At 36.8% G+C, this 22,651-nt stretch overlaps 1 protein-coding gene across 1 annotated transcript in view; it reads right to left on the minus strand.

Annotated features, from left to right (window-relative positions):
* Positions 1–223: 223 nt before the first annotated feature.
* The window catches only part of LOC128210398 (uncharacterized), a 40,833-nt gene continuing 18,405 nt past the window's right edge, over positions 224–22,651 (minus strand). The window contains 29 exon segments of the mRNA XM_052914742.1: positions 224–1,185; positions 1,490–1,712; positions 1,977–2,877; positions 3,151–3,233; positions 3,476–3,618; positions 3,858–4,002; positions 4,924–5,052; positions 5,232–5,546; positions 5,830–10,642; positions 10,759–11,450; positions 11,850–12,034; positions 12,196–12,373; positions 12,589–13,122; positions 13,480–13,574; positions 14,199–14,528; positions 14,530–15,393; positions 16,488–16,645; positions 16,880–16,950; positions 17,352–17,511; positions 17,770–17,909; positions 18,646–18,846; positions 19,019–19,222; positions 19,424–19,761; positions 19,898–20,140; positions 20,328–20,818; positions 21,084–21,258; positions 21,421–21,587; positions 21,928–22,085; positions 22,504–22,574. Of these exon segments, the coding sequence (XP_052770702.1) occupies positions 588–1,185; positions 1,490–1,712; positions 1,977–2,877; positions 3,151–3,233; positions 3,476–3,618; positions 3,858–4,002; positions 4,924–5,052; positions 5,232–5,546; positions 5,830–10,642; positions 10,759–11,450; positions 11,850–12,034; positions 12,196–12,373; positions 12,589–13,122; positions 13,480–13,574; positions 14,199–14,528; positions 14,530–15,393; positions 16,488–16,645; positions 16,880–16,950; positions 17,352–17,511; positions 17,770–17,909; positions 18,646–18,846; positions 19,019–19,222; positions 19,424–19,761; positions 19,898–20,140; positions 20,328–20,818; positions 21,084–21,258; positions 21,421–21,587; positions 21,928–22,085; positions 22,504–22,574 (12,805 nt within the window). The 3' untranslated portion in view covers positions 224–587.

Here is a 22,651-nt window from a genome sequence, read left to right on the forward strand (position 1 = left end):
TAAACATGTAAAATGACATAAGTTTAAGTTTTTAAAATTAATTTTCGCTTTAAACAAAACAAATGTTGGCATCTAGATAAAAAAGTGTCCTGTTTTTTAATGTGTTATTTTTCGATCCAATACTCTGTTTACTTAATGATTTCCGACATAAGTAAACATATTTTTAATTTATAGTGTGTTTTTTTAATAGTTTCACACGTCTTATTCAAAGCTTATGGTCTTATTCAAATGATCAACCAGAATTATAAAGAATGCTGATTTATGTTGCGCAATGACCTTACATGTGTCCACCTCCGCTAGGGCATCAGTATTGTTAAAAAATACAAACGCTAAAAATTGAAAGGTTAATTAAATAACTCAGGCATATCTTAGACATAGCTTACATATTAAACGAATTGTCTTTCTCGCGGAAAATAACTAGAAACAAGCCAATTTAACCTTGACATTTCTCCTTGATGAAAAAAAAGTTTATATTTTCGAACTGTCTCATTTCCTACATGTATTCATTTCATTCTTGAATAACAAAGTCACACACCCAGCAGACAAAAGTTAAAATTCATAAAACGTATGGATGGAGTTATTTAATTTTAAATATTAACATCTGTCAAGGAAGAATCCTCCTTAATCTTCTTCACCATTTCATCGAAAGCGTCGTGAGTCAGCGGCTTTACCTCAGCTTTAGGTATCAATGATTTGTCCCTCGGCTTCAGTGGTGCATTGCCTTTAACTGATTTTGCAGCCACGGACGACATTTCTTCGATCGCCGGACTCGAGGATAGCTCTTCATCGAAGAGTTTTTCAACCGCAAACGTTTGTCTTGGTGCGTCTTCCTTCATAGCCTGGAAGAACTTTAGCCGCTCTCCAGATGATTCGTTCAATTCTTCAGCGAAATATTTGGTCGGCTTTGACTGAGGCTGTGCAAGAAATTTCGCCAATATATCATGATTCGAGGAACAGTCTTCCTCAGTGAACCTTTGATGATGGTGCATAGGCAATGCTATGCCTGGACCAAAGCACGAATTGGCTGTGCTTTCGTTCATTTGTTCAAATGCTCTGTTATTCTGCCACTTGGTGTTTGCCACCACGTCTGTGGCCTCAGTGTATTGCAGGGAAATAGAAGCAGCTGTTCGCGGTCTCTCCCTAGCTTCATAGATTTTCTGGGAACCTTCATCCATCAGTCCAACTCTTTAAATAACAAAACAAGTATAAACTAAGTGTCTAAAACGTCACTTCCTTACAGAAAAAACAATGGAAACTGCAATGACTAGCCCAGTAGTCACACATTTAACGAAGACCCTTTTAAGAAGCTGATGGCCATAAAACAAAAAGACAGACTGCACTTGCATTAAACTATCTTATACTATCTAATTCTAAATGTTGGGTTAACTGCCTAGGAAATATACAGTTTTCCAGATTTCCCTTAGAACTAAACTAAAGAGAACATTTATACATTTTCTTATCTATACTGATTGGATCCTTTTATTTTTACCTGCTCCTGGACAACTTCATGTATCTGATTTTCATCATAAGTCTCCTCAGCAAATAAACGACCAGTATCATGAAAAGGAGAGGACAAATGATGACCGCCATCAGCTTAGGTATGTTGATGTTACATTCGTAATCATTGACCAGGTCCTCGCAATCGTACAGGGTGGAGCAGGGCTCATGTGCACACTCGTCGATTTCCGTTTGGCACCACTCACCTTTGTACCCTGTGATAAGTATAATAATAGATTGTATTACATCTTCATAACACACTTTTGAATCTGAGACCAATTTGATGTTTTCAATTTCATGATAAATAGTTTACTGTTTTACGTTTAAATTATAACTTAAAATAAAAATAAATATTTGAAATACTTATTAATACAAACAAATCAAATTAAATTATTTAAACAGATATAATCAATAAAAGCATAATGGCAAAACAGGAGCACAGTGTAAGAGATTAACATGTTTTTGTATCTAAGTCTTACCTGGATAACACACGCACTCATACCCAACAAACGAATCAGAGCGGGCTGTGTCATTACACGCCTCCTCTCCCAGTGTTGAGTGGTTACAGGTACCATGGATACAAGGATTCTCCAAGACAAACACACTGATCGTTACCCCGGGGGTATAACTGGAGTCCTCTGTCTGGGCTATAAATTCTAGGACCATTTTTCCTTGAAGGATGGGGCTGAATTCAAAATCAACGTCGTAGGCTGCCTTTGACTGAAAATGTTGGTTAGTGTAGTTTTCAAATGGAATTGATTCTAGATCACTGGCATTCAGTGAAAATGTGGAATTTCCAAGAGAAGTAAATCGTGGAATATTTGTAAACTTTTCCCCGCCATCTACGTCGGCGAGAATGATCTTTCCAACAAAAAGTGAAGAAGACCGGTTTGCATTTGTTATTATTGTATGTTTCATGGATGGTCGTTTTTCTTCATGCCAAGTTTCATTCAAGTCTAAAAAGAAACGTTCAGTTTTGTCTGGAACACCTTGTATGACAATTCTTAATGTCCTTTTCTCTGAGTTAGGCTCTTCAAAAGATGGAAGCCCCGTTTCAGTGACTTCAACCGTAACTGTATCCTCGCCATAAAAGTCTGGTTCAGGAATGCATTTTAGATTTCCGGTTGAAGTTATATTACAGTCAAGATTGCTTGGCTTGTCCACAATTCTATAGCTGAGAACATCATTTTCTGCATCAGATGTTTCAATGTCAAATTCTCCCGTTTCGTCTTCAATAAAGTAAACGCTGTCCGTGACAATTTTCGGTGGTGAGTTTTGGTACGTTTTGGCTATTCTAACAAGACTGTATTGTCTTGGAGCATTGATTTCAAATGATGCCTCACGACGTTTTCTAGCGGAAGAATCCGTGGAACCACATATCTGTAATATAAGGTGCACAAATGCATGGTATGAAAACAAACAGAATTAAGCTTATAATTTGTCAGCGGTGTTGGTTAGTTACATATAGCAAAATTCGAGAAAAGCAGAACACATTTTTAAGTAAATGAAGTAATTTATCGTTTTGATAAAAAATGTGTATACTATTTTAATGCAATATAATTTAGTGTTGTGCAAAAAAATGCAATGCATTTTTTTTGTGTTGCGCATATTATTATAAATTTTGTGATTGCTTTTGGTTTCATTTAGACTAACCGTTGAATTATATCTTGACGAATGGACGATTGCCGACAAGTGCTCATTGCAGCCTTCGTCGATATGGACCCATTGGTCTGCATCTGAAGGAATTGAGGTGAAATTGAAATAAGGCAACGCTACGTAGTACTGGTCTTTATACTTTAACGAACTTAATTAAATTACGATGCAGATACAACATTAGCAAAACAAGCAAATGTCGATATGTCCCCGGGTACCCCGGTTTTTCAAACAACTTACAAACAAAATGGACTTATCGCAAATACGGAGCATGACCAATTATTTAAAAGCTCTATAAAACATAATACTATGTGAAGTGTTAAACCTTTGTCCCAATATATAAGGGCAGGCTGGTACATCGAGTCCTTCTCACATCCAACTGGCACTGTCAAGTTGATAGCGACATCTGTTACCTCGGCAACCGGCGACGGTGTCACGAAGAACGTCACGTTGCAAAGACATTGTATTCTAACACAAAAAATCGTTATAAATTATTTATTACAAAACAGTTGCATGGGGTTATGAATAAGAATGATTTAACATTCCAGTACATACTACTCCCGAGGACTCTGTATGATTTCTTAAATAAAGCTTTCAGAATTAAACATTGAAATACATTTAGAAAAAGAAAATGTATTTAAACCATCTTACCTCACAATTTACTTGCATGTTTTAATACATTCTTTGATATCTAAATGAGAGCTAACCTGTTCCGCAAGAGTCTCGATGTTTGTCCCAGTGTGGTATGTATGTTGGAAATGTATGGTTTGTATTCCATCGTGGCCGCGCTGCCGTAGACGTCCTCCTGGTCCGACTGCGTGATTGTCCCTACTGTCAAGCCGCCTCCAAATACTAATATCTGAGATAACTTAGTTTAACTTTGTTATAGAAGAGTAAGACGAGTGAGATGTTTTTAATATATATAATAATATATAATAAAAACATTATATCAAAAAAGCGTTATAATAAACAATGTACTAGCATAACTTGATATGCCAAATGGTACTCGTTAGGTAGGTTATTTGTACACCACGTGGCCCGTATAAAATCGGGACAAATACAACTCATACATGTATAACAATCATATATCATACATCTCTGTATCAGACCATCCATACGAAACAAAACTAAACATTTTCCTTTGGAATAAACATACACTAATGTGTTATCAGTAATTATTTCTTACATGAAAACATTTAACTTATATAATTATCGGATACATACATACAATTAAAGGGGCTGTACTCCGTATGATGAAATTGCGAAAAAAAAGAAAATTGTCGAAAACTGACATAAACTTGGTATCGATGTGTACAATGCATTGAAACTAACTTACTGAAGTACCACATAGTTTACAGTAAATTTATTTTTCGCAATTGTTTTGGTATTTTTCATTAAAAAAGCTTACTAGGTATGTCTATCTAGTAGAATTCATTCCTTTATGTGATTGGCTAGTTGATGTTATCACGTGATATAACCAATTATTAAATAATTGTCCTGAGATTCGTTACAGAAAAAAAACTTTTTGGTGCCAATCTGGTGTACAGTCCCTTTAATAAGACTGTTGAACACATAATGTTAATATTGTACTTTCATTAACCTTTAGTACTTGTATACACAATTTTCGATTCTTTCAGGTAAGAAGTCTTAAAAGAAGCTTAATCAATCTAGCTATCAATATCATCGAGTATTTATAAATAAAGTATAAAAAAATGTGCTTTAATAAAAAAATATGAAATTGGATTAATAAGCTGGAAATGGACCTGTACTTACCTCGTGCGTCAACAATTATATCTGGGATTGCTGTAGGTTCTGATGTGACCCAAGATGTAGACGGTTTCATCTTGTATGCCCTCATAACCGATTTGCCATTAGTTCCATCCAAATATGCATCACCAGGTCCTGTTGGAATACGTATATGCTTTTTTAGATTATAACATAATACATTATAACACCTTTAACAGTTTACACAAAGCACTTTTTTCATTAATTCTACAACAGAAATTAATACAACATTACAAGTATAATTAGTTCGTGTAAGTACATAGTACAGTAATCATAATGACAAATGTAAAACCTACTTTTCACGCAAATATTCTTCTCCTTGATTTTACTAGTAAGGTGTGAATATCCCCGCGCGTATAGAGACTGATAGTAGCATCTTCCTGGCTCCATGTTAAAGAACGACTTCTCCTGTTTACTGGTCGAAGTAAGGTTTTGAATTTGTTCCAACGTCTTATTGGTCATGTTGCGATATTCAGACACAGTTTTGTTGATGTACTTGTTGTTGTAATGGACTTTGCCGTGTACAATGGCTGCGGAGCCAGTAGAGTCCATGCTTACCTTTGACGAGGGGAACAAATCTGATCCATCTGGATTTGTCCCCACCTGCCATTCTACATGTACAGAAATAAAACAATCATATCAATAATGTTTTCCTTTTGCCAATGCGTATTAATTTTAAAATACTTCTTACAGAGGTTCAAAACCCTCTCTTTCTTCTCTCTCTCTCTCTCTCTCTCTCTCTCTTCTCTCTCTCTCTCTCTCTCTCTCTCTTCCTCTCTCTCTCTCTCATAAATATATATGTTCGAAACGAAAAACAAAAACATCTATATTTGATGCAGTATTCAACGAAATTGAACCGTAAGTAGTATGCTACTCATAACAACGGTGTCTTACCATAGAACTCTGTATCGGATGTCCCTCCAGACCAGTGAATACCGATCTGGGTTTGGGAATCAGTCCAATAAAACATATCAACCAATGTGGTTCCGTCCGTATATAAAGGTTCCGAATCAACTGCAGATACGTCTGGCGGATAAAGGTTAACATGGACTTTGCATGACGACATCGACGTTAGTCCAGCACTGTTAAATATGGTCAATCTGACTGCATAGTCGCTGCCATCTTCAAACGTACCATTTGGAAGATTTAAGCGTACTCTGGTTTTAAGCCCGACATCTGTGGAATTCATTACAATGTTGCCATTAATTATGTCTACAACCTCAAGCTTATGCCTGACAATTAGACTTTCCATTTCTGTACAGTTCCAATAAGCCCCAATTGTTGAGCTTGAGCCTAAATATTCTGTCGGTTGGTCTACATTGTATTCCGGATCAGTACATTTAACATAGTAGCATTTTGGTGGCGTTGTGTCAATTTGTATAGCATTTGAAACCGCAGCAGTGTCTCTTCCTGCAAAGTTGACAAGCTTTGCGTTGATATAATAAGATGTACTGTTGCAGGATACCTTACTCGTAATATTTTCACACGTAGAATTTATATCGACTTTGTCCATGTCCAACCCGTTCAGTTCAATTGGAACAAGATTAAAACCATTCGAAAGTTTTTCATCTGTACATAATTCACGGCAGAGATGATCACATGGTTTAATGCAAGGAAAGCAAAATGTCCTGAACAAAGACAGAGGAAGAATATTGCCCATCTTTTTGATATTATCAGAAACACCAATCCACAATTCTTTTATCCCGCTTTGTCCGTCATAGAATGCTCTTCCATGGTGACACAGCTTGTCACGATTATCTGGTATATATATTGCTTGTAAAACTGCGTCGGAATAAAATGGCTTGTAGATATCTAGTGGCGGCATGCAGTTGTCTTCAATCCAAGTGAGCGCTGCCAGGTTTATATCTCCATAAAAATTGAATCCCGACAGGCTTACCTTTTCTTCACCGTTAACCATCAATAGCAGATCTACAGTTTCGGTTAGAAATTCAGATTTTTTCCTGACGTTTACTATATACTCGTTTATTTGATCTGGATATGTGGTCGTTTGAAACCATCTACTGGCTGTTTTATATTTGCTTTTAGCCCAAAAGACATGGTGAAAATATTCATTATTGCCCAATTTGTATCCAAGAATGTGAATCCCAAAGCCGTATTCCTCTGCCTCAAAATCAGCCGTACCTTGTCCTGTTTCATTATTTGGTTTAAACGTTCCTGGTATTGGATTCGTTATTGTTGCAGATGAATTCAAATTTCCAAAGTCAGTGGATTGATCTGCTTCAAGTCCAGTTATGTTCTCGAAAGCATCCAAGTAAAAAAATATTTCGGCCGGTTTGTCTGATACCGTATATGAAATTGCAACTGGATCGGTCATTATAGCAACTGTCGTTATAATGTTATTTCCGGTAGCAGCACCTATGCTTATTGTATAGTTTCCATTTTGTAAAGGCATCTTTTCTGATAAAATACCAGTCCTCGTCATTTTTGAGAGATCTGAGTTGTAACCAATCCCCATGTATGCCCCGGTGGCATTGATTACTAAAAAGTCATCGCTAAATTCATCCAGTATATTGGTCATTCTTTCCGTCCCATGAACGGGAAAGTACCTTAACTGATTTGGACACAGATAATCTTCCTCAGTGATAGCAATAGGGACAAAACCTGATAACGATGAAGTTGAATGTTGGAATGTTGTTACGCTTTTCCAGTCCTTCGTTATCTTAATTTCACCTGATAATGGTGGGGATTCATCAATCAGGATGACTGAACTCTGAGAGGTTGTTTTCAAATTAGCCCCGTTTGTGACTTCTAAACCAATGTAATATGCCTTTTCAGAATGTAAGTCAAGCTCATAAAATACTGTTTTTGTGTCATTCGCAACAAGACGTTCATCTATGAGGTTACATAAATCACTTGTTAGTGTTGAATTAAGGCATGTTGTACATTCAAATAATTTCACATGCGTAGATCGAATTCCTGAATCTCCATCCGCAAATCCGTCCCATTCGACATGCATTTCTGAGTGGAGTTTTAGGTAGACAACCGTTGTAGGAAAGATACCATTAATAAGCAACTTTCCTTTTTGCGGCGGAGTGGTATCAATTAGAATAGGACCTCCCGTGACTGCAATGCACATTCCTGCTTCGTCCTCAGCTACGACTGTGACATAGTACAATCCACCATGTACTAATTGTAGGCCATCAATTTCCACATATTCGTTCAAGCCATAGCCTTTTAAATGCCTGACATCGTACATGGATGAGTTCTTATTTATATCAACGCATTTTACTGTATCGTTTGCAATTATCTCATTGTGACTGCTTATTGCAACTTTGAAATCAATTATTGCAATATCAGACTGAAATCCTTTATAAGAAACTGCAATTTTCTTTGTAGAAGCTTGGTATTTGTTAATTAAAATACTTCCTGGTCTTATATCATCGTCAAACCCAACACGTATTCCATTACTGTACCCTTCTATAAATCCGCCAGCTTGACTGAATCCACGAACCGTGATGTAATAGCGAACAAGTTTCGACGTCAGGTTAAGGTTTGTGAACGTATAAGAAGTATTCAAACCAACATATACAAAGTAATGAATATTCGAACGTGTCTTTGAATATCGCCTATCGTTTCCAATGGCAACCTTGTATCTAGTTATTGTTTGAGTCGGATCGTGAGACCCATCACCAAAATTGTCCCAATTTGCCGAAAGTTCAGTTGTACTAAACTGATAATTTAGATCTAAATCCAATCCATCTCGGACGGATCCCGGAAGTGGAGGTTGTATTCGAATAGAAACCCCATCAGACCGTGCCACCTTTTTCCTGCCGAGTGCATCTATTGTCTGGACGGTTACGATATATTTCATGCCGTTTTCTAATTTAACCTCATCGTTAAAGAAAGCATGACCAGCATTCGGTATTTGAATAAAGTCGAACAAGACCTTTCCGGCTAGGTTTTCTACGGACCACTTTGCTTCGGTAATTGGACAGGCGTCTGTATGTTTCCATGTGCCTTGTATCAAATTCGGTACTGATTGGTAGTCAATGTCCTCGTCTTGATCACCATCCTTGACAGTCAGATAAGGCGTCTGACTTACAACGACACCCTGGGACGAAACCTCCGTTTTCAGACCTGCTTTGTTGTATATTCTCATTGTTGCGTAGACAGTTACATCAGATGGCAAAAAGAATCCGTCAATGAAGAAAATTCCATCTGCAAATTTTTCAATTGCCGTATATGCCAAATAATCTGATCCATACACTGAACTTCCAATAGCAAGTTCATATCTGTTTTCGTCGATATTTGTTTCTTTGTCCTCTAAGTTTTTAACCTTAACTTCAACATATCCCCTTGGTAGCTGACATTGCTGATGAGCATCATTTATGACACCTGGAATCGTGCTTGTAACCACGTCGAGGCTGTCCACTGTAGGTGGTGTTAAATCAACAATAACCTCCCAGCCGTAAGATGTCGACAGTCCAACAACATTGCTAACGGTGGCCAAAATATAAACACATGTCATATTTGGCATGTGTTTAATGTGATCAAACAGATCTCGTGTAAAGCTGTAAACGCTTCTGTGAATTACGTACTTGTCCAGTATGTCAAAGTTTGTGCTGTTTGAACCCACTGATATCGTTATATCACTTATTAAACTTTCTTCCTCAATCACTGTAAGCCAGGTGCAGGTAACCACGCTTCTCCGTGTTGAGATGTAATTGGTGCAGTCAAATTCCTTCATCATTGGAGATGTTATATCGGCAATTAATGGCAGTGACGATGTTACTTTCTGATTCCCTGCTTTATCAACAGCATGTGCCGTTAAGAACACTGCCTCGCCGGGAACGAGAGCTGCAACACTTGTCAGTGCTGACAAATCTCTAGTAATTTGATGTTTGTCATCAAGGGCAGGAAGTGTTCCAAGACTCCATTCGACTAACGATACACCGTTTCTATCTGCTGTGTTACCGGTGATGCCAAGGGAGTCCGTCGTCGATTGATAAATCACGTTATTGATGGTTGTAATCGCTGCTTCAGTGTGAGTTTCATATGTTACAGCTGGAGCAATGCGATCTAATGTAATACCGTCCGAACATGAGACAATGTATTCTTCGTGACATCCTAGAACTGCGCGAACAGAGATGTAATACGTGACGTCTTCGAACAATTCAGTATGGATCTGGCACTGTCCGTGGCTTTTATTATTCATAACCATGCCAAAATCAGTGTATGACAGCACGTCCGTTCCAAACTCTGTCGTCCCTATCGCCCAATCATAACCTATAATATCGCATGAATCGCTTTCAAAGCCATAGAAAGACGCGGCAATGGACGTATGGTCGATTGTGAACGCCTCATCTTCGTAAAGGTTTCTTCCATCAAAGACAATACCAGGAACATTTGCTTTGTGCACGAATATGGGTTTCGACTCACCTGCTTCAGATGTCAAGCCAGCCCCATTTGTAGCGTTAACATAAACTTTGTAGGTAGTTGATGTACCATTCCCTTCCGATGGATTAAAGAATATGTTGTTTATATATGCAGTGGTTTTCTTTCCGAAATCAGTATATGGTAGGATTGATTCTGGGGATGCTTCTGTCCCTACGGCAACAAAGAACGTCTCAATATCACTTTGTGGATCACGGCCGCTCCAGCTTACACGGATCCCGTTCTGGTCATTGTGAACAACGTTACCATCGTCATCAAGTTCTTCATCATCTTTTGGCAAACCTATGTGTACCTGTTAAAACAAAATGGAAGCATTTATCAAACAGGTGAATTCCGATACTATTTATCTTATAATCAAACAAATTAAAACAAACAAGCTAATTAGAAATATGGTAAAATGTAACTTACGTTTGGACGTTCGGGTGAAGTTGTATCAATTGTACAACCTTGTGTTTCATGTGATGTGGACAATGTCGCACCATTTAGAGCAGAGACATGCAATGAATATTTGGACCCATCTGTTAACGAAAGATTATCTAGCACTACATGTATTAATCCATTATAGGCAGATATTGGTTTTGTTTCATTGAACTGTTCCAGTTTCGGCCAGTATTTTCGTTTATTACCAAATATAATTTCATATATAGTGACCCTGTAGAGTGAAATACCGGATTCCTCGTCTTCGAAGTTCCATGTCAAACTAAGATACGAGTTGTCACTTTGGTAACTTTGGCCATTGTCGTTATCCAAGATTTCCGTCATTATGGGAGGAGTTAGGTCAACCTGGAAACCATTACTGTCTGCATCTACCTCCAGGTCAGCACCGTTTACTCCGTGAACTTTAAAGATAACATTATCTCTGTGTTCCATTGAAATAGTATGGTCTTCAAACTGGTTTTCAGCTCCTGTCTCAAACGACTGTTTGTGTTCATTGTTTATGAACACGTCAACTCTGTAGTTTTGTATCCCGCTCTCTGGATCATGAAAGCCATGCCAGTTTGCAAATTTTGACACCGTTTCTGAACTGTACTTTTGTGCCGGGTCTCCTCTTTTCCCATCTGCAACACTCCCTGCAAGCGGCGGTGTTATGTCAACGAGCACTGTTTGAAGACATAAAAGAAAGTATAGTTTTATAAATCCGGTGTTTTTCTTCTAATACAACGAAACGAGGTTTAGTTATAGGTGATGATAAATAAATATACTATAATTAACAGCTCTTAATACTAAAAGAGACACTACACAAACTTTTAACACCAGTTATCTATCAAAAATATATTAAAACGTTATTTTATGCTGACGACGCCATACCGGATCAAATACTGATGTATATTTAAAATTAGGTTTGCGATTGTATTGTAAGTGGTTGTTTGAAATTGTTGCATATATTATATAACAATTAATTAATATGAAAATTGACGTGAAACTATACAACGTCATAATAGTAGCGACACTGCAATTTAATTGTAATTACTTATGCCAGTTAAAATATTCGAAAATACCTCCATCAGAAGAGCTGTTCGATGTTTTTGAATTGAGAGCATTGTTGTAAGCTAACACCGTGGAGTAGTAGATGTGCTTGTGTTGAAGGTTGGCAGGCGAACAGCTGGATTTGTCGTAACGTGTGAGATTGTGGAACGCCACAATATCATCCATTTGCTGTGATGTGCCCACACCCCACAAAAACCTGGTTTACAATGCATACCGACATGAATTGATACATAAAATAAATGCGCATTAAGCGTTCTTAACTGAAATAATTCTTGAACTTTAAAATCAGGCATGAACTATTAGTGTTATTTTATAATATATTTCGCAGCTACAGAATATTATGTGTCAAGTACCTACTTATCAATGCCCGACTCTGGATCGTAAAAATCAATCCACTGTGCACAAATGATGTGGTCGTCAGCTTGAAACTGTCTGTCTTTTCGCAAACTATCTCCATCCATAACATTTCCAGGTATTGGCGGTGACTTATCAATTAAAATCGGTTCTTCGCCGTGGCCCGCAGTGAATAGTTCGACTTAAAAAAGAGCATGAACATTCTGATGCAGTTTCTATCAAATGGACATCAAATGACATCAGTGACATCAAAATAAACTAAACATTGCTTAATATGTATTATTTTGTCTACATTTTCTACATTTTGATTCTGGAGTTTTCATATGCATTAACAAGTTGAAATAATGATGAAAAACAAATGTAATCCAACAAATTCCATCCACAAATGTTGCTTACCATTGTTTGTAACCCTGATCCTGATCCATGCTGGAACACCCTCCTGTAGCCCTAAATCCTCGACAGCTACGAAAGGGTCCTCTCGTTCCATAGGTGCATGCAGCCCGTAAGGCTTCAGTTGAACGTCATACTTCGTTTTCCCAAGGCCGAATTCAGCGTGTGCAATTTTACTAAGTTCATCAGTGGCATTGTAATATATTGCAATCAAATCAAAGTCTTCATCATATATTATGTCTGTCACTTTATGGAAAACTGGCGGCGTAGTGTCGACGATGAAAGGAGTCGAATGGCAAACTGTTGTAACTAATGACCCACCCAAGTCTGCGCCGTTCAATGCTTGAACAGTGACAAAGTATCGGCCGTCGGGAAGGTGTATGCCCTTGTGAAATGCTGAATCTGTCCAAAATTTCTTGTCCGTCAGATGGGCATATGGGTTCTCAAAATTGATCACATCAGAACTGCAGATGTTTTTCCCAACTGCCCATGTATGCCCCCAAATACCGCTTTCATCATCGCGAAATCCCTTCCAGTTAGCTAAAACGAAAAAAAACAACTACAGAAGAGTATAAAATACATGTAAAGCATATTTAAAATGTATAAGCATAAACTGACATCATCTTGTTTTGATGGTTTGAACAATAGAAAAGAATAACAATGTGTTTTTACGTTATTGTTATTAAATTATTTCAGCAACAAGTACCCGTTCAGGAAATGTGTACCATGTTTCTAATTGAGCAAACCTCATAGCATACATCTTTTGCAGCTAAAGCAATAACAGATTAAAAGTACTCTAGACAATTTTTATAACCGTCTTCCGTAAGGCGACGGCACACGGACTGTCAATTCCGGCGTTTAACTAGCAATGGATGTAACGTGTAGTGTTTCTGTTACCTGCGACGTAGTGGTTGGTAAGGGTATAGAGCTCGTCTATTAGTGGTTCATGTCCGTTAAACACTGTTCCCGATCCAGGACCGTCAACGATAGTTCTGGAATAGAATAAAACATTGAACAAGCTGGGTTAAACTGCTTATCCCGGACCGTCAATGATAGTTCAGGAAAAGCATGAAACATTGAACTAGCTGATTAAACTATTGTTCCTTTCACAGAACCGTCAAGGATAAAACTTTCTGAAGCATAATAAAACAATGAACAAGTAAAGTTAAACAATGTTGCTGATCAAAGACCGTCAACAAAAGTTTTGTAATAGAATACAATATTCAAACAGTTTGGAATTATTAAAGAGTATACATTGCGTTTGCCCAACATGTTCCAGTAAATATTTCTACTTGTTTTCTTTGTTTTAAAAATTATTGAAAATAAAATAACGATTAGTTTAGTTGAACCAAGAATGTCGTTCTCAGACTTCTGGTGTATTGTGTGCCTTTGATGGATCTTTCTTCCATAATAACATATATTCCGTTTGATGCATAATATTAAAACAAAGTGTAAAAACAATAGAAACTATTCATTGACACCAGTGAAAAGGTGCAATAGTGCCAATACAGCATCGAGCAGCGGCTTAAGCATATACTTAATAATAATCAACGAACCAAAAGCTGCCTTGGAAAGTATTGTAAATTACATTTAAACTAAGAAACTTATAAAAGTACCTGTGATTGGCCTTCCATGTGACTTCGTTGCAGCGCTGTGTAACAGATGCATTGCACCTGTCAGCTTTGAAGTTGTCCGTCAAGTTATTCATAATCAGGCCTGGTTCTGGTGGGGTAAAATCTACGAGGGTTCCCTCGCCAATAAGGAAAGCTTGGTAGCCCAAAACGTTGTTGACCTGAACATTAACAAAATACTGCGCACCGTGTGATAATGGCAGGTTATCATACTCTAGTGTAACGTGGTACCCAATACCAAGACGCTCGTAGTTGCTGTATGTTCCACTGATTCTTAAATATGCATTAGCCCCTTCGACGATGTCGTGCAAGCCAAGAATGGTATTCGTAATCAAATGAAACACAGTTGTATCCGTACGATATGCAAGCTAGGGCACAAAATTCTGGTGTCCGGACCTTCGTGGTTTGTAAAATGTAAGCGACAAGCTTTCCTTCTCTCGAATGAGTAAAATGTTTCAGCTGACCTGACATGCCTTGTCTCGGTGATGAATGATCCAAATGTACTTCTTCCCATCCCACAAACTGGGAACCAAACTTTCCTGGGCTAAATCCAACTGCCTTATAATGTACTTTATTGAGCGGACTGTCATCAAAAGCTACAACTGAAGCGATCATCTTTGAAGGATGGGATGAAAACATGTATGCATGTTCTACTCTGCCGTCTGTTAGTGTGCTGTCATAGGTGTTTAAGGAACATTGTACAATAGCCTCAAGGCCTTGGCTATTCTTAGCTTTCATTGACCAGTATATTGGAATACCTCCCGGAATCTTTGCTGGAACCATTAAAGAGTTACCTCCCATATCAGTCCAGTCTTGCACATCTGTGCCTCCTTTGTGTGTACCAATTGCGTAAAACAGCTTCGTTTCACTGACTTCATCCTGTGCGTACATTTCTAACTTAAACGCCGGGTCGTAATAAGGGCGGTTGTAAATCTGCTGTACAAGACAGCCTTCTGAGCCGGAACGTCTTCTGCGTGCATTAACAGTTAAAGGCTGAATATCAGGAGGGGACGGGTCATTGTCTAGTTTCTTTTTGTGGAAAATATTCTTGTTAATTGAAGGAACTGCGTATTCCCAAATTGTTCCCTCAAACACAGTAACTGTTGTAAATAGCAGGTTGAGTTTTGCATATGCCTTTAGTTTAAGTCGCAATGGGGTAAGAATTAAATCCATTTTCGCCCTATTAAAAAAAGAAAGCACGTAATAGCCACATAACTCTAACATAAACACAAACACGTAGGTATTTTTAATAAATTATTGTTTTTGCAATTGACCTATGGAAACTACTTCAAATAATACATATATGTGTTACTATGTACAGTAACATTTTATAATAAAAATCCGTTGCTGCAATTATAATAATGATTTTCATTCTAACAGACGAGATTATCACGACAAGTGAGGGCGATTTTGGAGTCTCGCATAATTGCCCGGCAAGCACGTGCATCACTGCCGTCATATTTACGAACATAAAAATGACCTATGAGTACTGAACATGAGAAAACCTTTTGAGGGGGATTTAAGCAGACGTATCGAGGAAATGTGCCATGAGTTTTACTGGCATTGACACACTCGTTGTGTAGGAATGATTGCTATCGCGAGCAAGGTTTTATACTTTTTTACTTTTACGCTTGTAGTACAGTTTTGTTTAAATTGCTTTCTTTTTCTTACTGTATTCTGTTAAGAAATGTAAATTATTCCATCAAAATGGCTAGTTTTATTTAAACATAAAATCTGATGATACCATGGATATGCTTGATCGATGTAAACAATAAATATATAAACTATTGAAGAATGAACATTTTTAACTTCTAAATAAAAAAACACGATTTTTTACTTCCTTTTACTCTCTATTTTTAATTGAAGTCAGCTTATGATGAGAAATGTCATTTGCAACCATTTGCAACCAATTTGACATTTTTATTTTTAAGTTTATCCATAGAATTCCGGCTTGGATCATATCATATTACATAAATACATTATAAATATTATATTTTCCAAAATGTTTCACTTTGCATTGTTCGAACGAAAACTCATATATATTTTACAGGTTGTTGTTATCAATTTGGGTCTGGTATATAATTGCCCTAGTGAAAATAGACTATTGTTCTTCTCACTTGGAAAATTATCAGTGAAAAGACCTGGCCAGCAGTATACTACCTATAAAAAATAACTATTTTCTAAACTATTTATTTGTATTTCAAACCAAAATTTCCTGAAGTCACCGTCTTAACACGGTCGTTTAAGACCGAATATTACTGTCAATGTACTTACCCTACGTCCAGGGGATACTTGGAGAACACAAGCTCTGTTAGAAAAGGAAACTTTGTCTCCATGAGATAACCTTCAAGTTGAATACCGCCTTCGGCAAACCCAATGTCAACACTTACATTGCCCCACACTTTCCCTCCCACCCATGGTGTAAGGGTCAGCTTTAAGTATAGAAGGAAAATACCATACATTTAGTTTCGTGTTAAGAGTGTAATTGCAAATTGAATGATATTTTAATTGAAACAATTAAAAGATAAATAACTATAATATGCAGTTACAGTATATCGCCTGCATCAGATTGCACATACACTCGACACTAATTTAATGTTACTATATTGCTGGTTAACAACGATATCAAATATAGGATTTGTTTCAAACGGAATGTTCATGCTCACCTGTGTTGTCATGCTGACCACACACAATCCGACCTTGACCCCGAGACCAACTGTACCTCCGGCTCCGAACCCTGAATTGCGCAAGAGTAGACGTTGATTTGATTTAGCTTTAACAAGGTGTAAACATCTTCAAATTATCGATATATCTATTTCAAGCACACAGCATATCGAACGTTCAAAAGTCAGTGTGTGTTTTAATGTCATTGATGTTAATGCCCTCTAGTACAGGGTTTAGCAACATTATATTTTAAGACAAATATGTCGTATCCAGTTATGTTGCCTATTTAAGCGATCATGTTTATATGATTTCATTTAGTTAATTGAAACTAGAAACTATGACCTTGTGTTTGTATACAAATATGATTTAAAATTAAATCCAACTTGTTAAAGAATATGCAATAAACATCATTCCAAGCAAAACGTATGTAACGTTATATATATATATATATATATATATCTAAATTCATATTACCAAGAGTCAGTGGGACTGGACCGACGAGGAAAAGATTTTTATATTCGAAGAACGGTATATCTTTCGGTGGAACCGGAATGTTTGCGCTTACACAAAAGTCTATATTGTTTGCAAACTCTGTTGCTGCATCGGCAAGTTTGGCCCGTACTTCTTTCATTAGCTTTGATTTTAAAAGTAAATGGTAAGGTATAGCATGCGAATCCCAATTTATATGTATAATAATTATGTTATTGAGATAAAAAATTCAATTATAAACGTAGGTTTTAAATTAAAAAAGAACTTAATTATGATTGTTTTAATACAAATAACATCAGCGATCATTACTATCAAACAATTTTGCTGAATTGAACAGTATATAACTAAAATGTAAACTCGATTATGTAAATCCCGCAGCAAAATGAGCCAGATATTTGTGTACCTCCTTAAGGACTGTATGCCTGACTTGTTCTAGAGTCTGAGTCACTTCCCGATTCATAAGGCCGAACTCGCTAAGCTGCATCATAAATATTGGAACCGGAAGTTGCCAAATCTGAACATCCGGCGGAAACACTGCAGTTGCTGATAATTTAAATCAGGTATCATATTTTTTTAAGAATCTTAAAAAAATATTTTGATATATTTACTAATTCTAGAGAATGTTGCCATAGGAACATTTAACTAAAACATTGTAAACATCTTTACTTACTTTTTAAAACCTTTAAAGCTAACACATACCCCATAGCCGTTTTCCGGTTGAATCAGAATGTTACATTGTAGATGAGTTAAACTATAAAGATAAAGTTCATAACAAAAACATACACTTCCTTTTTTAAACAGGCCCATCGTTTTGTTTTGGCTGCTATTCTAATCCCTCTAGTTTTCATTATGATCTTATCTTACATTTCAATTTATTTTCTTTACTTGTATGCTTGTTTTGTTGTAAGGCTCGTTGTTATACAACGTTTTATAGATAAATGGGTATTTTACGGTTTATCCAATATATGTTTGTATTAATAGGCAATGCATGGGGATTTTTAACTTGCAAGTTAGGGTAAATCTTAGTATTGCAACTTAACAAAAGAACTTAATACTTATTAATGACACACTAATATCGACTACTAAAACTATTCCCGCGTTGCATAGTATCGTGGGCGGACTAGAATTATCTTTTATGAAAATATGAATGGTACAAAGTGCAGGTGTAGATGCATTTCGAGGTTACAATTACAAGTGGCGTTAATATTAAATATCACAGAGCGAACCATATGTATATGCGATTAAATGTGTTATTATATAATACATTCACATAAAATACCTCGTTTACGTCTGATGCTATTGGGGGTAAAAGGTATGTCATGAAACAGTTCAATCGGCGGAAGGCACGCTGCAAAAAGGTCCACACACAGCTTGAGTTCTGCTGTAAGTTGAACTGTACCCTCACCTAACCGCACATTACCCACAAAGAATAGATTCATTCCGAACAGATTACTTAGAAGATCTATGTTAACGTCCGTACCTGTGAACCAAGAGAGTCTAGCGTGAATTGAATCTTTATATAGTTTACCGTAAATGAGTCTGATTGATCGCTCACAGCTATTGGATAATAACATGTCAGAAATAAACAAAACATATGATAGTTATAAGTAAAACGTCGATATTCATAATACTTTGAAATTAATGTATTTTACCATCTGGTCGAAGTGTATGAGTGTGATTCAATATTTCTACCACGATTGTCATGTCTAAAGGCTTCAGCGCAACTGAAGCATGTATTAGTGTTGTTTTTGCATGTGAGGACAATGGTACATTACAACTTAGACCTAAACAGTCGTCATGAACAAAACATATGTTGCCGAATCCTTTGGCAATTTTATCCATAAATCCGGGACAAACTGAAATCAAAAAGGCAGTGTTGAACAATGACAACTAAAGGACAAATGTTATTCTATACTGAAAACACATAACTTTTGCATAAATAATAAGAAACAATGGGCTTTTGAAAAAAGTGTGTTTCTCGTATCATAATGGTAAGTGTACGGTTGGATTACATTTTATTCACATGGAATAGCATGCAAATAATTCCAGGAGCTTACTTTTCTCCGGTAAAGATGCCATAGTAAGTGCCAATTGGCCTGGATCTCCGAATTTCAAAGTATCACCATGTGTTCCTGTTGCTTGTGTTTCTGATAGACCAATGTCTAGCCCTCTGAACTCAAAATTTGCATCATTATTCTTAAGGTACGTGAGCATTGTGTTCGTTGTCATCGTAGAAGCTGCCTCAAACGGTTCCGACCTTTTTGCACATGCCAAACTGTGCACAATACTGTGGAATTTCTTTCCAATATCTGAGGTGTTACTCAATTTGTTTATGATCCATTCAACCGTCTTTCCATTTACATCAACAATTTCAAGAATGTTTGGTACTTTTGGGCTGAATGATCACAACGACAGATTAATATATTACTATCATATACTGAAAAGTATTTATTTCAATATGCATTTATGTATTAACGTATATTTTTCACCGTACCTATAAATACATAAGCGGTATGAAATAAACTCATTACCCGTTCTTTCCAAATAGAGCCGTCTTAAAGAATTCTGCGAACTGTTTTGCCTGTTTCTTCAAGCTTTCCTTGAAACTTTCACTGCAGGACAAGGGGTCATAAAGATCCGGGTCTTCAGGTCTATATTTCGTTTCCTCAAGCGCGCCCTTTTCTGGTTTTTGACCTCTGCTGATTGGCTCTTCCTTTACATCGGGATCCTCGCCCTCCGCTGACTCACCGGATTCAAAGGTCTGCCCAATATATCTGAAATTGTGATAGAAACTGTAAAATATGATTGTTATATATACATTGTATAGATATTGCATTCTGTGAAATACATAAAGATTTGACACCGAACTAAAACAAATATAATTATTTTAATCTTCAGTTTTATTTCAAGTTCACAAAGATGTCATGGGATTAACTATTTTGTTCGATGGTTACTGCATACCTAAACTCGTGGTCATTGCACTCTTGGATCCATTTCGGAATAGGGACAAGTCTGTCCAGAAACAGTGAAGGGTCAGTGTAATCGTAATCAGCATCCGGAAGTATGGCATGTCCTTGGGATTGACGGACTGACACGTGAATGTAGTTTTTCCCTTCAGACTCTTTGGTTGACAGCCAGTCGCTTTGTTTCAGAGGCTTAGCTTGGCCTATGGTAATCTCAGGCAGTTTATCTGTATTCGCCGGGTTTCCGTCCTGCGATTTATCTGCAGCTTCCTTCACGACAATATCTAATTTTTGCGGTTTGCAAGAGCGAGCAGTTGTAGCTTTGCCGATCTTTTCACCCGCATCAACACTTTTACCCTGCATTGATTGGTTAGCGTCAATATTCTCGATCACGATTTCTAAAGCAACGAACTCAGGGTCTTTCGGTTGAATTACAACTTTCCTTTCTTCCTTGAATATTTTCAAGATTCCGTTTACTGGCATCTTTATCTGTAAAACAGTGTCATATGCATACGATTATAAGCAATGACAATGATACGGATTCACCATCAGAAAATTGCCTTTCATTACTCATAAAAGTAAAGATACACGTACATGGTACAGTTGTTATCATATATGTATGCAAATTACCTTTACCAAATTCAAAGCCATGTATCGAAGCACAGACATTGTTTTTTTAGCCTCACGTTTGTACTTGCAAACACTCCAACACGAAAACTAGTACGTAGACATACATTTATAAACTAAACTATACCGATTGGCCTACGCCAAGTTTGAGGTTAACCCCGGTAGTGTCATAGGCGCCATTAGCTGTGGTTGGCCAGACACCATTGGGACAGTCGTCAAATTTCTCACGACGGGTTGTGGGGAAATCGCGATGAAATTTCGGTCCGAACACCTTCTGCACATAAGACTTGCTGATCTCGAAGCTAACATTTGTAAGAAGTAAGTGGCTTTTTTATTATTGTACAGGCTTAATTTTATTATGTGAACTTTAAAATAATACACGACTGTGATACGCAAACTATCGTATGATTCACCAAGGCATACACTGACTTTGTAAGTGTCTGAATTTCTGTTATTATGCTTACTTCTCTTTTAACGTCGTATATCCTGATTTGATGCTATGTATTGCGTCCATGATGGATTTGAATATGTCAACAAAAGGTATCACAAAGTCAATCAGTGTTTGAAGAGGCTTGAATACATAGTCCCATTTAGCTTTTAGGTCGTTTTGAAGGTCGTGTAATGATCCTTTCTGAAAATGAATAATTTTCCTTGAGGAAATCGATATCGATAAAATCATTCGCCATTGGTTATGCATTTTTTATATATAGTATATATGCACTGTGCTGTTTGTGGAGTTTTGTGCTGTTGTTCCATGATTCTAGTTTGTGATTTTTTGTTTTTATGTTCTGTCTTTGGCGTTTACCCCGTGCCATTAAAAGGGGTTTATGTTTAAACTTTTGGCTACTGAGCTTGTTTTTGTAGTTTTTCACATAAGTATGGAACAAAAAATAACATGACTATTATACTAGTTACAATATTGAAGACGAAAATGTGCGCAATATTCAAATTTATTCTGTAATTATACATACCACTTGACTGACGCCGTCACTAACAAGTGATTTTGTTTCTTTCCCAATTGCCTTCACACCGTTTTTGATGGAATTTGTCAGTTTCTTGAAAGTTTCCTTCAGGCGATTCAGAATCGATGGAACTCTCTTTGCCATAGATATCCACTCAGTGACCCTTCCTGTGTCAATATGGCATAGGAAATGTTTGGCAAATTGTGGTAACATAATAAACGAATAATAACAGTGCAAATGCAAATTTCATTAGTTTCATAATGTCAGTTAAATCTCTATAATCCCAAATACTATAATGGCGTTTAAAATAGCGGTATCAGTAACAGCTTTTCAAATTATATGTGTGAGCAAGTATAGTTTGGACCATAAAGGTCATGCATTGTCTTGATCGTTGACCGCGTGGGTCTTATTATACTAGGATTGCTCGTGCCCCTTTTTTAGTCTTATTTGATATCCCTATTTGATAAAAAATACACAAACAAATCCCCAAAATAACATTAATCTATGACTGTCAAATCTTAAGCTTATTTCTTCTAGAAGTATAACTGACATATAGATACATATGTCGTGTTAAATAGTACCCACCTTTGATAAACATACAGGCATGAACAATTTTATTCTTTACATCAACCACCATTGTGATCGCCATTTTGATACTAAAATAGATATAACAGTTCGTCAATCTTAGTGTATACGACAAACGCGTTAAAATTACCAAATACATGTATTTTCA

Source organism: Mya arenaria, chromosome 12 (assembly GCF_026914265.1).
Source record: "Mya arenaria isolate MELC-2E11 chromosome 12, ASM2691426v1".
Taxonomy (NCBI): domain Eukaryota; kingdom Metazoa; phylum Mollusca; class Bivalvia; order Myida; family Myidae; genus Mya; species Mya arenaria.